At 40.6% G+C, this 13,760-nt stretch overlaps 1 protein-coding gene across 2 annotated transcripts in view; it reads right to left on the bottom strand.

Annotated features, from left to right (window-relative positions):
• Positions 1-7,348: 7,348 nt before the first annotated feature.
• Positions 7,349-13,760, bottom strand: part of SHISA9 (shisa family member 9) — a 240,197-nt gene continuing 233,785 nt past the window's right edge. For both annotated transcript variants that reach the window (XM_007058154.4, XM_037911481.2), the window contains one exon: positions 7,349-8,299. In XM_007058154.4, the coding sequence (XP_007058216.3) occupies positions 7,929-8,299 (371 nt within the window). In that variant the 3' untranslated portion in view covers positions 7,349-7,928. The remainder of the gene's footprint in view (positions 8,300-13,760) is intronic.

Genomic DNA, 13,760 nt, shown 5'->3' with positions numbered 1-13,760 from the left:
TGAGCAGGCTTATGGGCCACAACACTGTGGAAGACCGTGCCAGCCAGGAACACCAATCCAGCAGGCACCTAAGGCAGTAAACTACAATTGGCTACCAGAACATGAAGACTTTGTATGGGCACAATAGGAGAGCCAGATGCTGAGCTGCACCTGGGAGCAAGTAGCTGTCTCCAATGGGGAGTTGGACGAAACCCAATGGGCAAAGTAGTGACCCCACTTTGCACTTCAGAATGAGTGGCTTTGCTGGGTGATGAGAGGCCCCCAGACCCAAAAAATATGGTGACAACTGCTGGTAGCCAGGAAGTTCTGCCACACCTAGCCCATTTGGTGCCAAGGCCTGGGAACTTAAGGAGAGAAAGGACACTGGAAAGAGTGGCCCTTAGATTCTTCTGGATGGGCATCCACAAAGAGATGTGCAACTTCTGTGCCTCATGCTCCAAACGGATGCCAAAGGCCTCTCTGTTTCTGCTCCCAGTGATGGGCATGCCCTTTGAATGGGTAGGAATGGATTTAGTGGGTCCGCTTGAGAAGAGCACATTAGGGTACCATTATATACTAATGCTAGCAGACTATGCAATGCAGTCCCTTGAAGCCATCCCTCTATGCAGGATGAAGGCACCCATCCTAGCAAAGGAACTTATGAAGGTCTTCGTGAGGGTCGGAATACTGAGGGAAATATTGACTGATAGGAATCCAATGTCTCATCCAAATTGAGGCAGGAACTGTGCAAACTGCTGAGGATCAAATCCCTGAAGACCTCTGTCTATCATGCACAGATGGATGGGCTGGTGGATTGGTTCAATGGGACCCTGAAAGTCATGCTGAGGAAATTTGTCAATACAGACCCTCAGCATTGGGACCGACTGCTACCATCATTGCTATTTGCAATATGGGAGGTTCTCCCAGCCCAGGGAACAGGTGTAAGGGCACCTGCCCCTAGGTCACATATTTGAACTATTATTAACAGGGCCCTGGGTTTGAACCCCCTGGAGTAGGGAGGGCCCAGGTTCCCCTACCCATGGCCAATGGACTCTGGCCTCTGGGCAACACAGCCAACAGACAGGCCACCAACACTAGGTGATACTGCTGGGTTGGGACCTCAACTCTCTGAGAGCATCTCAAAGGCACAGACAACTTCAGTGGGAGGAAAAGAGCAAATGAGGCCCCTTGCCAGCAACACTTCTCTGTAGAAGGCAGCTGAAATGGTGTGTGCTCTGGGCACAGTGAGGGAGCTGCTAAAAATGGCAGTGGACCTGAACATACAGAAAGGGATTATGTCTGTGCAGTTCTGAGGCATGGCTTTGGCCCAGTGCATCACATTCCCCACAATTACTGGGATGATCTGCCAGTTACAGTTGTCCTAAAGGTGAATGTGATTTGTCCAGTGCACACAGAGGCATTATTCTGAGTCCTGCTTCTTGCAGACATACTAATTCCAGTCACTACAGCTCAGGCAGTGCACTCTCTTAACTCATACTATATGGCTCTGTCCCTAGGTCTGATAGTTAATTCCTAAGCTTTCAGCTGTGCCAGGCAGTGCCTATACCACTCATTCAGCTGTGTGTGCTCTAACCTGCAAGGAGACTTGCTCTGCTCTAGTTGTGCATGGGAGGCAAATGGTGGTGAACAGGAGTGCAATGGAGGATTATAATTAGGGTAAAGAGAGAGGTGCATAGCTGTGGCTGGGAACCCCTGGGCTTAGCATGCATCAGGGTCCTACAGTTGAAACAGTGCTCAGCCACTGCATGTATAACAATTCCATAGACATTAACCAGAGCAAATGCTACATTATCTCCTGAATATAGAATTGGGATTCTGTATATTTTATGCCTCTGAAGAGGAAAAAGGGAAGGACTTTATCCCTTACCCACAAAACTGTTTTAAATATTATTGTTAAATAAATCTGTGTTCTACAGTCCAAGAGGAAATTTAAGGGGAGGGGGACGATAAATGACAAAACTACATGTCACAATTATAACTCTGGGTGATTTTGTTGTTGGTTGTTTGGGGTTTTTTTTTACATGTAACACCATCTGGTTGAATGTCTCCGAGTAGTCCTGGTTAGGATTTAAAAATCTGACAGTAGAAAGAATGACCCTTCTAAAAATCATGGATTTTAAAGCTATTCTTTTAACCAGATCCTTCCTATACGACTTTAAGAATGTGGCAGAGAGCAAAGCATAGCTGGCATTTACAATACAAAATGTGCCTTCCATAATTCTATTAACATGAAAGAAGATTTTCTTTCCATTTCTCTAATCTAGTTTGAAAAGCATATTATTCCAAGGGGGGGGTGGGGAAGAGAGAGCGGCTAGCACACAGCTTCAGCAACAACCCAACGTTAAACAAATGAACCAGAAATAATGGGAAGTTCACATGTGAATTGCATTACTACCTGGGCCTGTAAGAGAGAGTTGTTCTGCAGAAATTATTTGAATTGCATTTTATATGAAATATTTGTGGCAGGTCCATTATAAATATTGTTGGTTATCAAATAAGAAATCTACAAGAGCAGTTATTTTGGTGAAAATGTATAAAATTACATTTAACACTAATACAACATTAAGCAACAGAAGTCTAAATGCACAAAGGTGAAACATGCAGGTGAGTAGTTACACAGATGCTTCAGAGGCTAAGGGGAAGCTAAGGATCACAATAGCTCAGGGACTGAACAGAGGGAAGTTCAAGCAGCAGAATGGATAAAAGACTCTGGAAAAAGAATTTGAGAAGGTGGATCAGAAATGTGGCATGTTGCAGACTCAGTTAACAGGGGGGAAGGAGAATACCAAGTTTGCGCTTATTCTTAGAGGAAAAAGGAAAGAGAAGCAAAACTGAGCAGAGCGGGTTGGAGGAGAAGAAGGAAAACGTTCTGCTTTGAGGCTGGTTACTTTCCAGGAAAAATACAGCCTATGCATAGGTCCTTGTATTTTATTCTGTCACATGGTGTCTTTTCAGGAGAATAAACAGTTTATTTGTAGTTGTACAACACACATATTAATATTCAGTCATAGCTGTGAGTTAATATATAGAATCCTTCAAACAAATATTGATTTTTCCCTCTAATTTTTATGAACTTAACAACTAATACATAACTACAAGAGTTTTAAATAGCAAAAGTATATGTGAGGATTTTTTAACAGTTTTCACCCACTTCCTTGAATAACAGCTGCATGTTTCCAGATGTGTTGATTCAGAGTCAGTTCTTATACTGCCCCAGGGCAGAATGCATGCCCATGGTAATTTTAAGGAAGAAGTCTATTTAAGTAGTGGTCTTATTTAAATTATAAAATAACCCAAAGAGGGCTGAATAGATGCATGAGTGTGCATGGTTGTGATGCTTTTTTTTACATGATAGCTGTTTGCTGGAGAGTGAGAATGAATAATGGCATCCTCACATTCAATAAATGGGCTCGTTCAATGTAATCCGCGCAAGATCAGTTGACTTCAGTGACAAAAATAAGTCTGTTAGTTTTTACTAGCTGAACAGCTCCAGCACAGCTAAGGATATGTTTATACAGAAAATCATAGAATACTAGGGTTGAAAGGGACCTCAGGAGATCATCTAGTCCAACCCCCTGCTCAAAGCAGGACCAATCCCCAATTTTTCCCCAGATCCCAAATGGCCCCCTCAAGGATTAAACTCACAACCCTGGGTTTAGCAGGCCAATGCTCAAACCACTGAGCTATCCAAATGAATGTGATTGTAGTGCAGGAAGGCATACCCACACTAGCTTTAATCTAGCTATCAGAGGTAACAATACTAGTGAATACATGGTGGAGTGGACATCAGTGTGGGCTAGTAACTTACAAGACAGCATGCTGACACACTCTCTGCCCCCCAAAACGTATGGTCTCTCCCCCCACATACACACCACACACTCCCTGTCACACTCCAACCCACCCCTCCATTTGAAAAGCATGCTGCAGCTACTTGCACACTGGGATAGCTACCACAATGCACTGCTCTCTGTGGCGTTGCAAGAGCTGCTAATGTGGCCACACCACTGCACTTGCAGCTGACAGTGTAAACACACGGCAACGCTTTCCCTGCTGCTGTCTCCGAAGGCTGGTTTAACTCCCAGCGCTCTACATCTGCAAGTATAGCCAAGCCCTTAGTCTGGAGAAGAGAAGACTGAGAGGGGGACATGATACGTCTTCAAGTACATAAAAGGTTGTTATGAAGAGGAGGGTGATAAATTGTTCTCCTTAACCACTGAGGACAGGACGAGAAGTAGTGGTTTTAAATTGCAGCAAGGGAGGTTGAAGGTAGACATTAGGAAAAACTTCCTGTCAAGGTAGTTAAGCACTGGAACAAATTGCCTAGGGAGGTTGTGGAATTTCCATCATTGGAGGTTTTTAAGAACAGGTTAGACAAACACCTGTCAGGGATGGTCTAGATAATACTTAGTCCTGCTGGGGACTGGACTAGATGACCTAGTTATGTCCCTTCCAGTTCTACATTTCTATGATTCTGTAATTCACAGGAATCTCTGTCTAGGTTACAGCAGGCTCCCTGGGCTGCTCTGTGGCCCACATTACTGCCCAGAATCTCCTCAATGTTGTGTGCTGTGGCCTTACCCTTAGCATGTCCCTCCAGACCCTTACACCAGATCTTGTGAGGGGGTCCTCACAGGGAACCCTTATGGATATCTCCATTATGCCTGAGCTGTGGGAATCCTCCTCTGGCCAGATATGGAGCTTTTAGGGCCCATTTCATTTTACATGGTATAAAAGGGCGCAAAAGAGGATGTCATCCATTATGCCTTTCAGATTGATAACTCCTCCATACACCATGGCTATGGTGATGGATTTTCTTCCCTACCCAACATGTCACAGCCTCTTAGGAACCATAATTGAGTAGTTATTGTTTAAGTGACTTGCCCAAGGTCAGAAAGCAAGTCAGTGGCACTAGCTGGACTTGAACCCAGATCTGACTTCTAGTGCTTTGTTTTAAATACCAGACCACACCATTGCATGATATTGAAGATTAACTTGGAAGCTAACTAAATACTTTGGTTTTCCCCAGCTGACATTTTTGTTTACTCACAGGTGTATGGGCCATTATTAGCTGTAGTGAGGCCCATCAAAGGCTATTTCTGTTCCAAGTGAATCACTATATTACCGAGCCATAATGTAATGTTTCTTCTGTAACTGATAACTCCTGCATAAGAATTGAAGTGTTACATCTACAATCACCCCAGTGCACACTATATGAATCGGATCCTGCAGTCCCATTGAGTTCCATGGCAAAATTCCCATGCACTTCAAAGAGAGCAGGATTTGGCCCTTATGTGTCTTTAATTTTTTTCTCCCAAAACTTTAAATTAATTAATCAGGTGTGCAGTGTTCAAATGCTAGCAAGGTGCATACTGACCACAGATAAGATACAGCCTGCATTTGCAAGAGAACTTTCTTCCTGCATGATACAAATAATAAAGGCACAACTCCTCAGTTCTGCTCAGGCAAGACCCATTGGCTTCAGAGGGAGTTTGTAAAGACTTTTTAAAAGCTGAATGAGGAACTCAGGAGTTGGCCCAGTGATAGAAGTTTATGAATGAGCCAGCAAATCGGATTCACATAGAATCAGTTTTATTGCCAGGTAAGAAATTCATATTAATATAGTGAATACATATGTTTACAAATAAACATTCTTAAAAAACAAACAAACATTTTATCGTAGGAAGTATTATTGGTATCATAAACTCTGTAGTTGTTAACAAGTATTAACACGGGTTTACTTACCGAACATACAGTTACTAAAATATTTCCACATAAAATATGCTCAAGTTACACAAAAATCTGTGTGGATAAGAGTGCAGCTGAAGTGTGCATCTAAAGCATATGGATTAACAGCAACATTCCATAAAGGGTCAAATTAAGTTAGCCAGTTGTGAAGGCAATAAAGGTTAAAGGAATGAAGTGAGATACTGGAGAACTTGGAGTGTGTGCAAAGGATTAGTCCATGGGCTTTGTCTACTTCTCATAGGCTTAAAATAGATGATTATACAATTTAGAAGCACACTTATAGAGTGATGCCTGTATTGTCAGGATGCAAATCAGTTCTGAGATGGCTGGATAAGTGATCTGTCCTGTTACGTTAGCCTCTTTAAAACTTCTCTGCTCTTGCATCCTTGCAAAAATCTAAGAAGAAATACTGCCTGAATCAGCTGAATACAGTTAAGAAATCCCACTTTTGATTCACTTTACAGCATACGGTTCTCAGACTCATGGAGCCAATCATGTCCTGATACATTATGAAACTAATCTTAAAGAGAATTGACAGCCAGTGACAATATAAATTGTATTGGGATGGTTAGTTTATGACTTGGCCAAATGACTTCTTTTTTGGGAGGGAAGGGATTTTAGTGCATGCTGAAAGTGAAATACAGATTGCACTGCCTGGTGTTTCAGGCTGTTGCCACACAGTCTTAGTCTCACAACAATTATTCACTTCACTGCTGATGTGCACACATTTTACCATTCCAGGACTGCCAGGCTGCTAACTGTGCCAAATTCTGGAGTGGTTTTATTGATATGAAAAATGTATCCAAGTCATCAGAACCACGGTAAGGCGAGACCATGAGTCTGATTTTAAACCCAGACAGACCCTTGTGATGTCTGAGGCTAGTGCAGTAGTCCCCTTTATCAAATAGCCCACCAAGAGGGGGCACACCACTAACAAAAAGCAAACGAGAAAAGACAATATGCCATGTAACATTTAATTGAACTTCGAAGGAGAACTACTGTGCCTAAAAGCAAATACAGGATGAAAGACTATAGGAGATTTTAGGTAGGAAAATTATGGTTTACCATCGGGAATGAGGGGCTAACTAAATATTCCTGACCTTGCAACCACTACACGGAGGTGAAACATGAATTTTCATTCTTGACAACAAAAGAGGGCAGAGAGGCTGATGGGGGTGGAACCCTTCTAATACTTTAATAAAACATGAGGAAATAAGCTTAAAAGAACACGGGTTTCACTTTGAGAAACAAGACTGTCATTGAACAATAGCAATACAGTAAAGGCACCACCCACGCTTATTTATTTTCAGTCCGAAGCAGTTGAATATAGGCAAAACATTCAGGTGAAGAAAAAGTCTTGACAGTCCGCAAAGTGAGAGTTGTTACCTTCTGCCTGGAAAACAGGACTGAGGGGGGAGTGGTTTTCTGACCCTGCCCCCGCCTTCCCGCACCCCTCACCCCACATTCTGTCATATGATGTCTCTTATTTTGGAGGTTCAAAAAACCTTAAAACGAAACCAAAAATAAACTAAAATAAGTTTGTTGTGTTTGTTGTTGTCCTTCTCGACTCTCTGCCGGCCAGAAAGTTTCCATATGCTTTTAATTGTAACAGTCTTCGTTGGATTCACATGAAAGAGTCTTTTGTCTTTTTTATTTTATTGGGTTGTGTGGTTTTTTTTTTTTTGCGCTTCATATAGTGATGACATGAAAGTACAATAATGTTAGGGCTGGTACCAAGTTATTTGCACTTGGGTTTTCACAGGTCTAGTGATTATTATTATTATTAGAATTTATACAAAATTCCTGACCAAAACACTGTATTACAGTATATTGTTCTCTCTCACTGGCTCTCTGTCTCAAGGCGGGAACATAGTGTAAATGGTTTAAGCAGACATAAAGTTTCTCTAGATTGTGCTACTTCTCATCATGGATTTCAGTTTCAAGTAAAAAAAAATTAGTCACAAGGGTTTGTTTTCCAGTGTGAAATACAAATGGTGTTTCTAATTCAACCTTCAGTGTATTGCTGAATGGTATTAACCCACTCTTTGCCTTACAATTGGCTTCATAGCAGGAATGTCCAAGTGGAAGTTCCTTTCTTTCTTGATATCATTTTTTTTTGCCTCTTTCAGTTATTTATGTGTGTGTTTTTGTTTTTAAGGGATCTTTTTTTCTCAAAAGCAATCTCAAACAGTCACTTCTGTCTTGCTGTTGGTTATGAAATATGGCTGTGGGGGCAGATAGTGCTGGTTCCGAGTTGTCAGTGGGTCACTTGCTGCTGGTTCTCCTGTGCTGTGCTTCCCCTTGTTTGCATATGTCTGCCGTCGGAGGGACTGGACACTGGGGTCCCAGGTTTTGAAGTTGGAGTTGTAAGCTAAGGGGTGTGTGTGCATCTTTGAGACTTTGGATTTCTGCCCATTCTGTCTGGTCGTGCCATTGTCAGGTGTGTACGTTCTGTCTTCCTCTCTGCGCACTGGGTGCAGTGGCAGGCTCCCCTTGGCAGCCAGTTCTGCAAGGTGTCGGCGTTTGGAATAGAAGTCATCATTGACCTTGTCAGCTGTTTGATTTCAAAAAGAGGAGGGAAAAAAAGAAAAGGTCAGTTGAGTGCAGGAAAATATTAAACATCAATGCAGAGTTTATAGTCCATCATTTATGATTACATCTAGATCAGCTAGAAAAACAAATCTTTCCAGATGGGAATAAAAATCCCTTCTTAACATGGTTTTGGTAGGAAGATTCAATGATCTTTTCCTTAGCTCTTTATGGATAGCAGCAGCCCAGGTGTTAGTGGCTTCAATATAATATTTCAACGGATTTAAACTGGCCATGCAAATGTCCACCTATCCCATACATTTTTGAAAATCAAAAGACACCAATTTTTAATTCTCATTATGGGTCTGTGCCAAAGCTCATAGAACTCAATGCGAGTCTTTCCATTGACTTTAGTGGGCTCTGGATCAAGCTCTAAATATACCTGGCTCTGCAGGCATCACCCAGGCAGCATTCTCACTGTGTATGTTGTTTGGTATCCCTTTATTTAAAAAAAAAAAAAAAAAAAGCTGTTGTCTTTCCACATCTTGAGACTCTGGACCAAAATTGCCCATCCCACAGAGAGGTAACCTGAAAACTCTCCATGACTAACCTTGCAGAATTTACCAAATCATCCTCACAAAGGAAGGGAGTTGGGGAACTGGCGGAGGTGAAGTCTCCCAACTCCATGAATCCCAGCGATTCATGAAGGGAAGCCCTAGTCCTGCAGAGGAGGAGGTGTTCACTACGATGATGCTTAGGTAACAGAGCTTTCACAGAGAACCCCTGTAGTAGTACTCACAGAGGGGATCTAGCAGGAATCTATACTAATTCAAACTACAGTACATGAAGTTCCACTTGGATAAGGGGTCAGCAAGGATGATGCTGTTGATAGTAGTGGGTGGGTCCCTGGCTCTACCTCAGTCCGGCCCTCAAAGTACCATGGAAGTACATCCTCTCAGAGCTAGAGAGAAGAATCTTTTATGGGATCCCAGGGGCAGAGAGACAGTATGGCAGACATGGCATTTCCCTTCTGATCTCCCCCTCCCTAACCTCCCAGATTTACCAGTTTTTCCCCTCCTCCATTTGCAGAGGATGCTCTACCTGTTGCTTTGTAAATGGTGAATTCGATCAGGAGCAGACTGACCCTGGGGAGCTATCTGTAGTGTTCGTTGTTTGTGCACATAGCAAAACTACAAAACCATTTGTCACAATTCAGCACAAATGGCATACACTGCTCAAGAGAGGCTGCTGTAGGCAGAGATGAGATGCATTTGGTACAGCTGTGCTAGGAAGCAATGGAACCAAATGCTTTGGGTTCCTCACTTTCATGAGCACTAAATTAACTCAAATCCTGTTAAATTCTCTGAGCATCATTCCTAAAAACTGCATGTGGCATACCATTTCATTATAGAGGAATATCAGCAAAATACAAATATTTAGACAGGGTGCTAGTGACAAACTAAGCAAAGGGACTATAGCAAAGCTGTGGTTACAATGAGTAGCATGGATGTTGCAATGTAATGGATACCACCTTTTTTATTTCAATACACAGTCAGAGGCACTTGCCCCCATCATCTTTGAAAACATATCTTTAATGGAGGTTGTTTGGACTCTGCAGAATGTGCTTACTGCCATGAATGGGTACTTTGCAGCGCCATATGTTCCCCTAAAGAGGGCAGGTTTGACTTTGCCCAACCATCCTTTGCACCAGCTCTGGGTGTGCCTTAACAAATTATACCCCCTTTCATTGAAGCTAAAACCTGCTCAGCCTCTGCAAGTCCCTTAGACACCCCTCTTGCTGTAAAGCCCGACATCTGCTTCTACCATGTTGCATGCTTCCTCAGCTGCCATGCCATTTTTTTTTGCACCTTTGCTATTGGTACAGATTCTGTTGTGCTCTATTCCTAAACATCACTAATCCTGAATTTAGCCTAAACAGTATGGAACTTTAATTCAGAAAGTGAAATTTACCCCTGTGCAGAGGGCCAGCATGAAGGCAATCCATCCTCAAAATAAGGCTTCATTAGGACTTAAATGGTGCATCCTGCTTGTGCGGGCCCTCTGCACAGGGGTAGATTTTACCCACAATGGTTGCTGCTCATCATCTCAGGACATTATCTGTGTAATGGCCGTACAATTGGGTTTTCTTTTTAGATTGTAGATTTCATCACTGAAGATGTATTTTCCCTCAGATGAACTGAAATTGCTTAGGAAGGAGAGTATGCTGTAAAATTAGGCTTTACATACCTTACCTATCTCCATCTGTCTCTCTCTTAATTGGCAACTGAATGCTTTCTATAATGTACAGGTGCAGTAAAGAATTTGTCTTCCCTTTTAATTAAAACACAGAATGTAGATAATAGCCTGTTCTAATTTCAATACACGATGTGCCAATGCAATTACTGATAAAGCTGTAATATATTACAAAGAAGACTTGCTAGAGTTTTCTTCCTTTTACAAATCTGTGATCTAAACAGCCAGGAAATTACATCTACTTTGTTTTTGAATGACTGTTGTCAGTCTAAATATGGATAGTCCTATTTATTGCAGTGTTCATCAGTATTTGTTTGGAAGAAAAAAAAAACCCCTGCAGTTTCACAGTGATGGGATACACAGCCCCTCTTATTAGCTTCTCATGAAAACTTGTGCTAGCAAGTATTTATTTGCAAATATGTATTTGCCTGAGCACACCAGATACATTTGTGTGGCCATATTGGTAGCTTTGAGGTAGCCAGTCAGGGAGCAGGAATCACTACCATATGACTTAGGCCTTGTCTATATGAGAAAAGTCCCACCAGTTTAAACAATTTTAAATCAATCTAATTAAACAGGTTCAAACTCCCAATGTAGACACACAACGTCAGTTTATTCCATGTTTAAATTTATTTAATTTTCATTGGAAAATTACCAGATTAAGATAAACTGATTTAAATATGGGTTAAAGTATGGGTTTGGATCCATTTAGCTAGATCTATGTAGTTAAACTGGGGCAACTTCTGTCACGTAGGCAATGTCTTAGGTGATCAATCACAACATAAGTAATCAATTAGGAATAGTAAATGATCCAAGTAATAATCATGACACATAATTTATGAGCAATCTGTTGGCTGAAAATGTTTGTAAAGGCCATTCACTAAATAATACTTATCAAATTAATAAAATCTGTATCTATTTGTAAATAATGAATGAATTGAAAAAAAAAAAGACGTTAACGTCATTGAGTGCCAGATTGCAATAGACTTATTCACAATGAATAGTACCTTAACTTCATTAGTACTTCCACTTAAGTCAGTAGTAGGACTTGTGAAGGAACGGGTTTCTAAACTAGAGCAATGGTTATCAGAAATCTGGCCCTGAATAAATATGTTCTGTGAACAGTTTTCTGAGCTCCAGTTTTAGGTGTAATTCTAGTGGAGTGTTCCAAGGTTAATACTACCCACTTCCAGATCTTCCCTTGGCTAAGTAAGCAATGCCCCAAAGAGCCAACCTTAATTCCTTGATTTCTTTTTCTTCATACTCTTTTTGTTGGCCATATCTTTCATGCTGGAGCACTGCCTGCATTCAGACTTCTGTCAGATACAAGATGTATTACTCAGATCTCTAGATATATTAAGATAAATGTTCTCACACAACAGTAAATTGTGTTACCATTGTAGCCTTAATAGTTCAATTGTTTAATATAAAACAGGCTCCCATTGTGAAAACTAGAGATGGGGAGAGCAAAGCCTAGAAAGTGCTGTGAATATGAGGTGTCGGGTGGTTTTATTTTGCTCTATACAAGTTATATGTATTCTGTGTAAAATGTGTAGCTATTTTATTGGTTGAGCTCGAAGGCCAAATAAATAAATAAATAAATAGATTCTGCAAATACAGTTCCATTTTATTAAGTATTTCAGCTAACTAAATCAAGTGAGACTTTCTAGAGTTTTACAGAACTAATGGCTGGAAATCTGAGAACCAAGGTAACAACAGTAAAGTTCAATTTGCAAAAGTTAGCCGGTGAGAAGTAAATGGGTGAAATTGGCAGCTCTGGGGAATGGCTGCATTTGATTTGCTTTAGGCTGCTGTGATAGCATGGGAAAGTTGGCATTTGAACCTGTACTAATCAAATCACTCATGGCTGTCCGCTGAGAGATTCCCACATGTGCCTAACACTTTGATTTTGCAAAGAAGCCTTAGGAAGCTGCCAAGCATTCTTGCTTCTTGGTTTTCTTTCATCAGGGCACGCGTCTGAAGATAGCTTCTGCTATTCAGTATGAAAAATTCAAAGGCACCTGAAAATTACTGTTGGTTCAGCTTTTGACAAAATTTAGAGTTGTCACGGATGTTCTTTATGCTGTGAGATCTGCAAAGCTGTAGGACTCTCCCAGTTTATGCTACAGTTACCATTTAATTCCTATCCTATTTTGAAAGCTTAAATTCTTTCTCTCATTTCTCAGTTCATTCTGTCATTTATCCCATTTTGAAAGCTTTCTAGAATGTCTTTGAAGGAAGAGACGTGATTGTACTTTCGTTCTTCCCTACTATGTTAAATACTATGAAATTTCTGTCTATATTTAATCTTCTAGTTCATCCTCTCACTATCAATATGATCAGTGTTGATAGCATCTCTTGATAGTGAAGAAATGCTGAAATGAGGGTGCCTACGTATATGGGAAAAATGTGTATTATGCCCTCTTCCTCCCACTCACACTTGAATACCTCAAAAATAGCTGAATAACTTTTGCTCAAACTTTTCCAAAGACTATTCACCTTCGGGCTGAAACCAAACACACAAAATTTCACCCCCAAAGAATTTATTTGAGAAATTTATGAGCAATTAGAAAGAAGAAATTAGAATTAGAGTAGTGTTGGTTGCAAATTGTGTAACAGAACAATTTACCATCAGAAAATGCTGATTCAGCATAATCAAAAAACACTTTTTCAGGAATGGCTCAATGTCGAAATTTTCACATTTTGTTTAGACTTCTGTTGTAATAAAATGTAAAAGTAAAAACAATGAAGTTGAGATGAAACATTTTGATATTATTGAAATGAGATGTTTCAATAAAGTTGAAATGAAATATTTTTAGAATATTTCATTTTGAGAAATATTCCCAGATTTCAACTTTCTGCCCCAATCCAGAAACCAGATTTTGAAATTATAGAATTTCCTGTGGGATGGAAACCAACTTTTGACCAGCTCTAATTACAGAGAAAACTGGAATTCTCTTTACCTGTCAGATTTAGGTATTATTGAACCCATCTTACAGGTAGGAAAATGGAGGCATGGAGGGATTACATAACATGCCCAAGGTAAAGGAGAATCTTGAAACAAGTTAGGGAAACATATTTTCTTCTTACCTCTGTGGCTAATACTAAAATATTGTATTTCTATAATATTTGTAGAGCAACATAATTTCTTAAAAGCTAATTTAACATCTATAAATTCCCAGATCTGTTTAATTGTAGAGTTTCCACCCTAATACATAAAATGTCTGTGTTTA

The sequence above is a fragment of the Chelonia mydas genome, chromosome 10 (genome assembly GCF_015237465.2).
Source record: "Chelonia mydas isolate rCheMyd1 chromosome 10, rCheMyd1.pri.v2, whole genome shotgun sequence".
Classification (NCBI taxonomy): Eukaryota; Metazoa; Chordata; order Testudines; family Cheloniidae; genus Chelonia; species Chelonia mydas.
The sequence above is the reverse complement of the archived record's forward strand: the minus strand, read 5'-3'. Positions and strand labels throughout refer to the sequence as shown.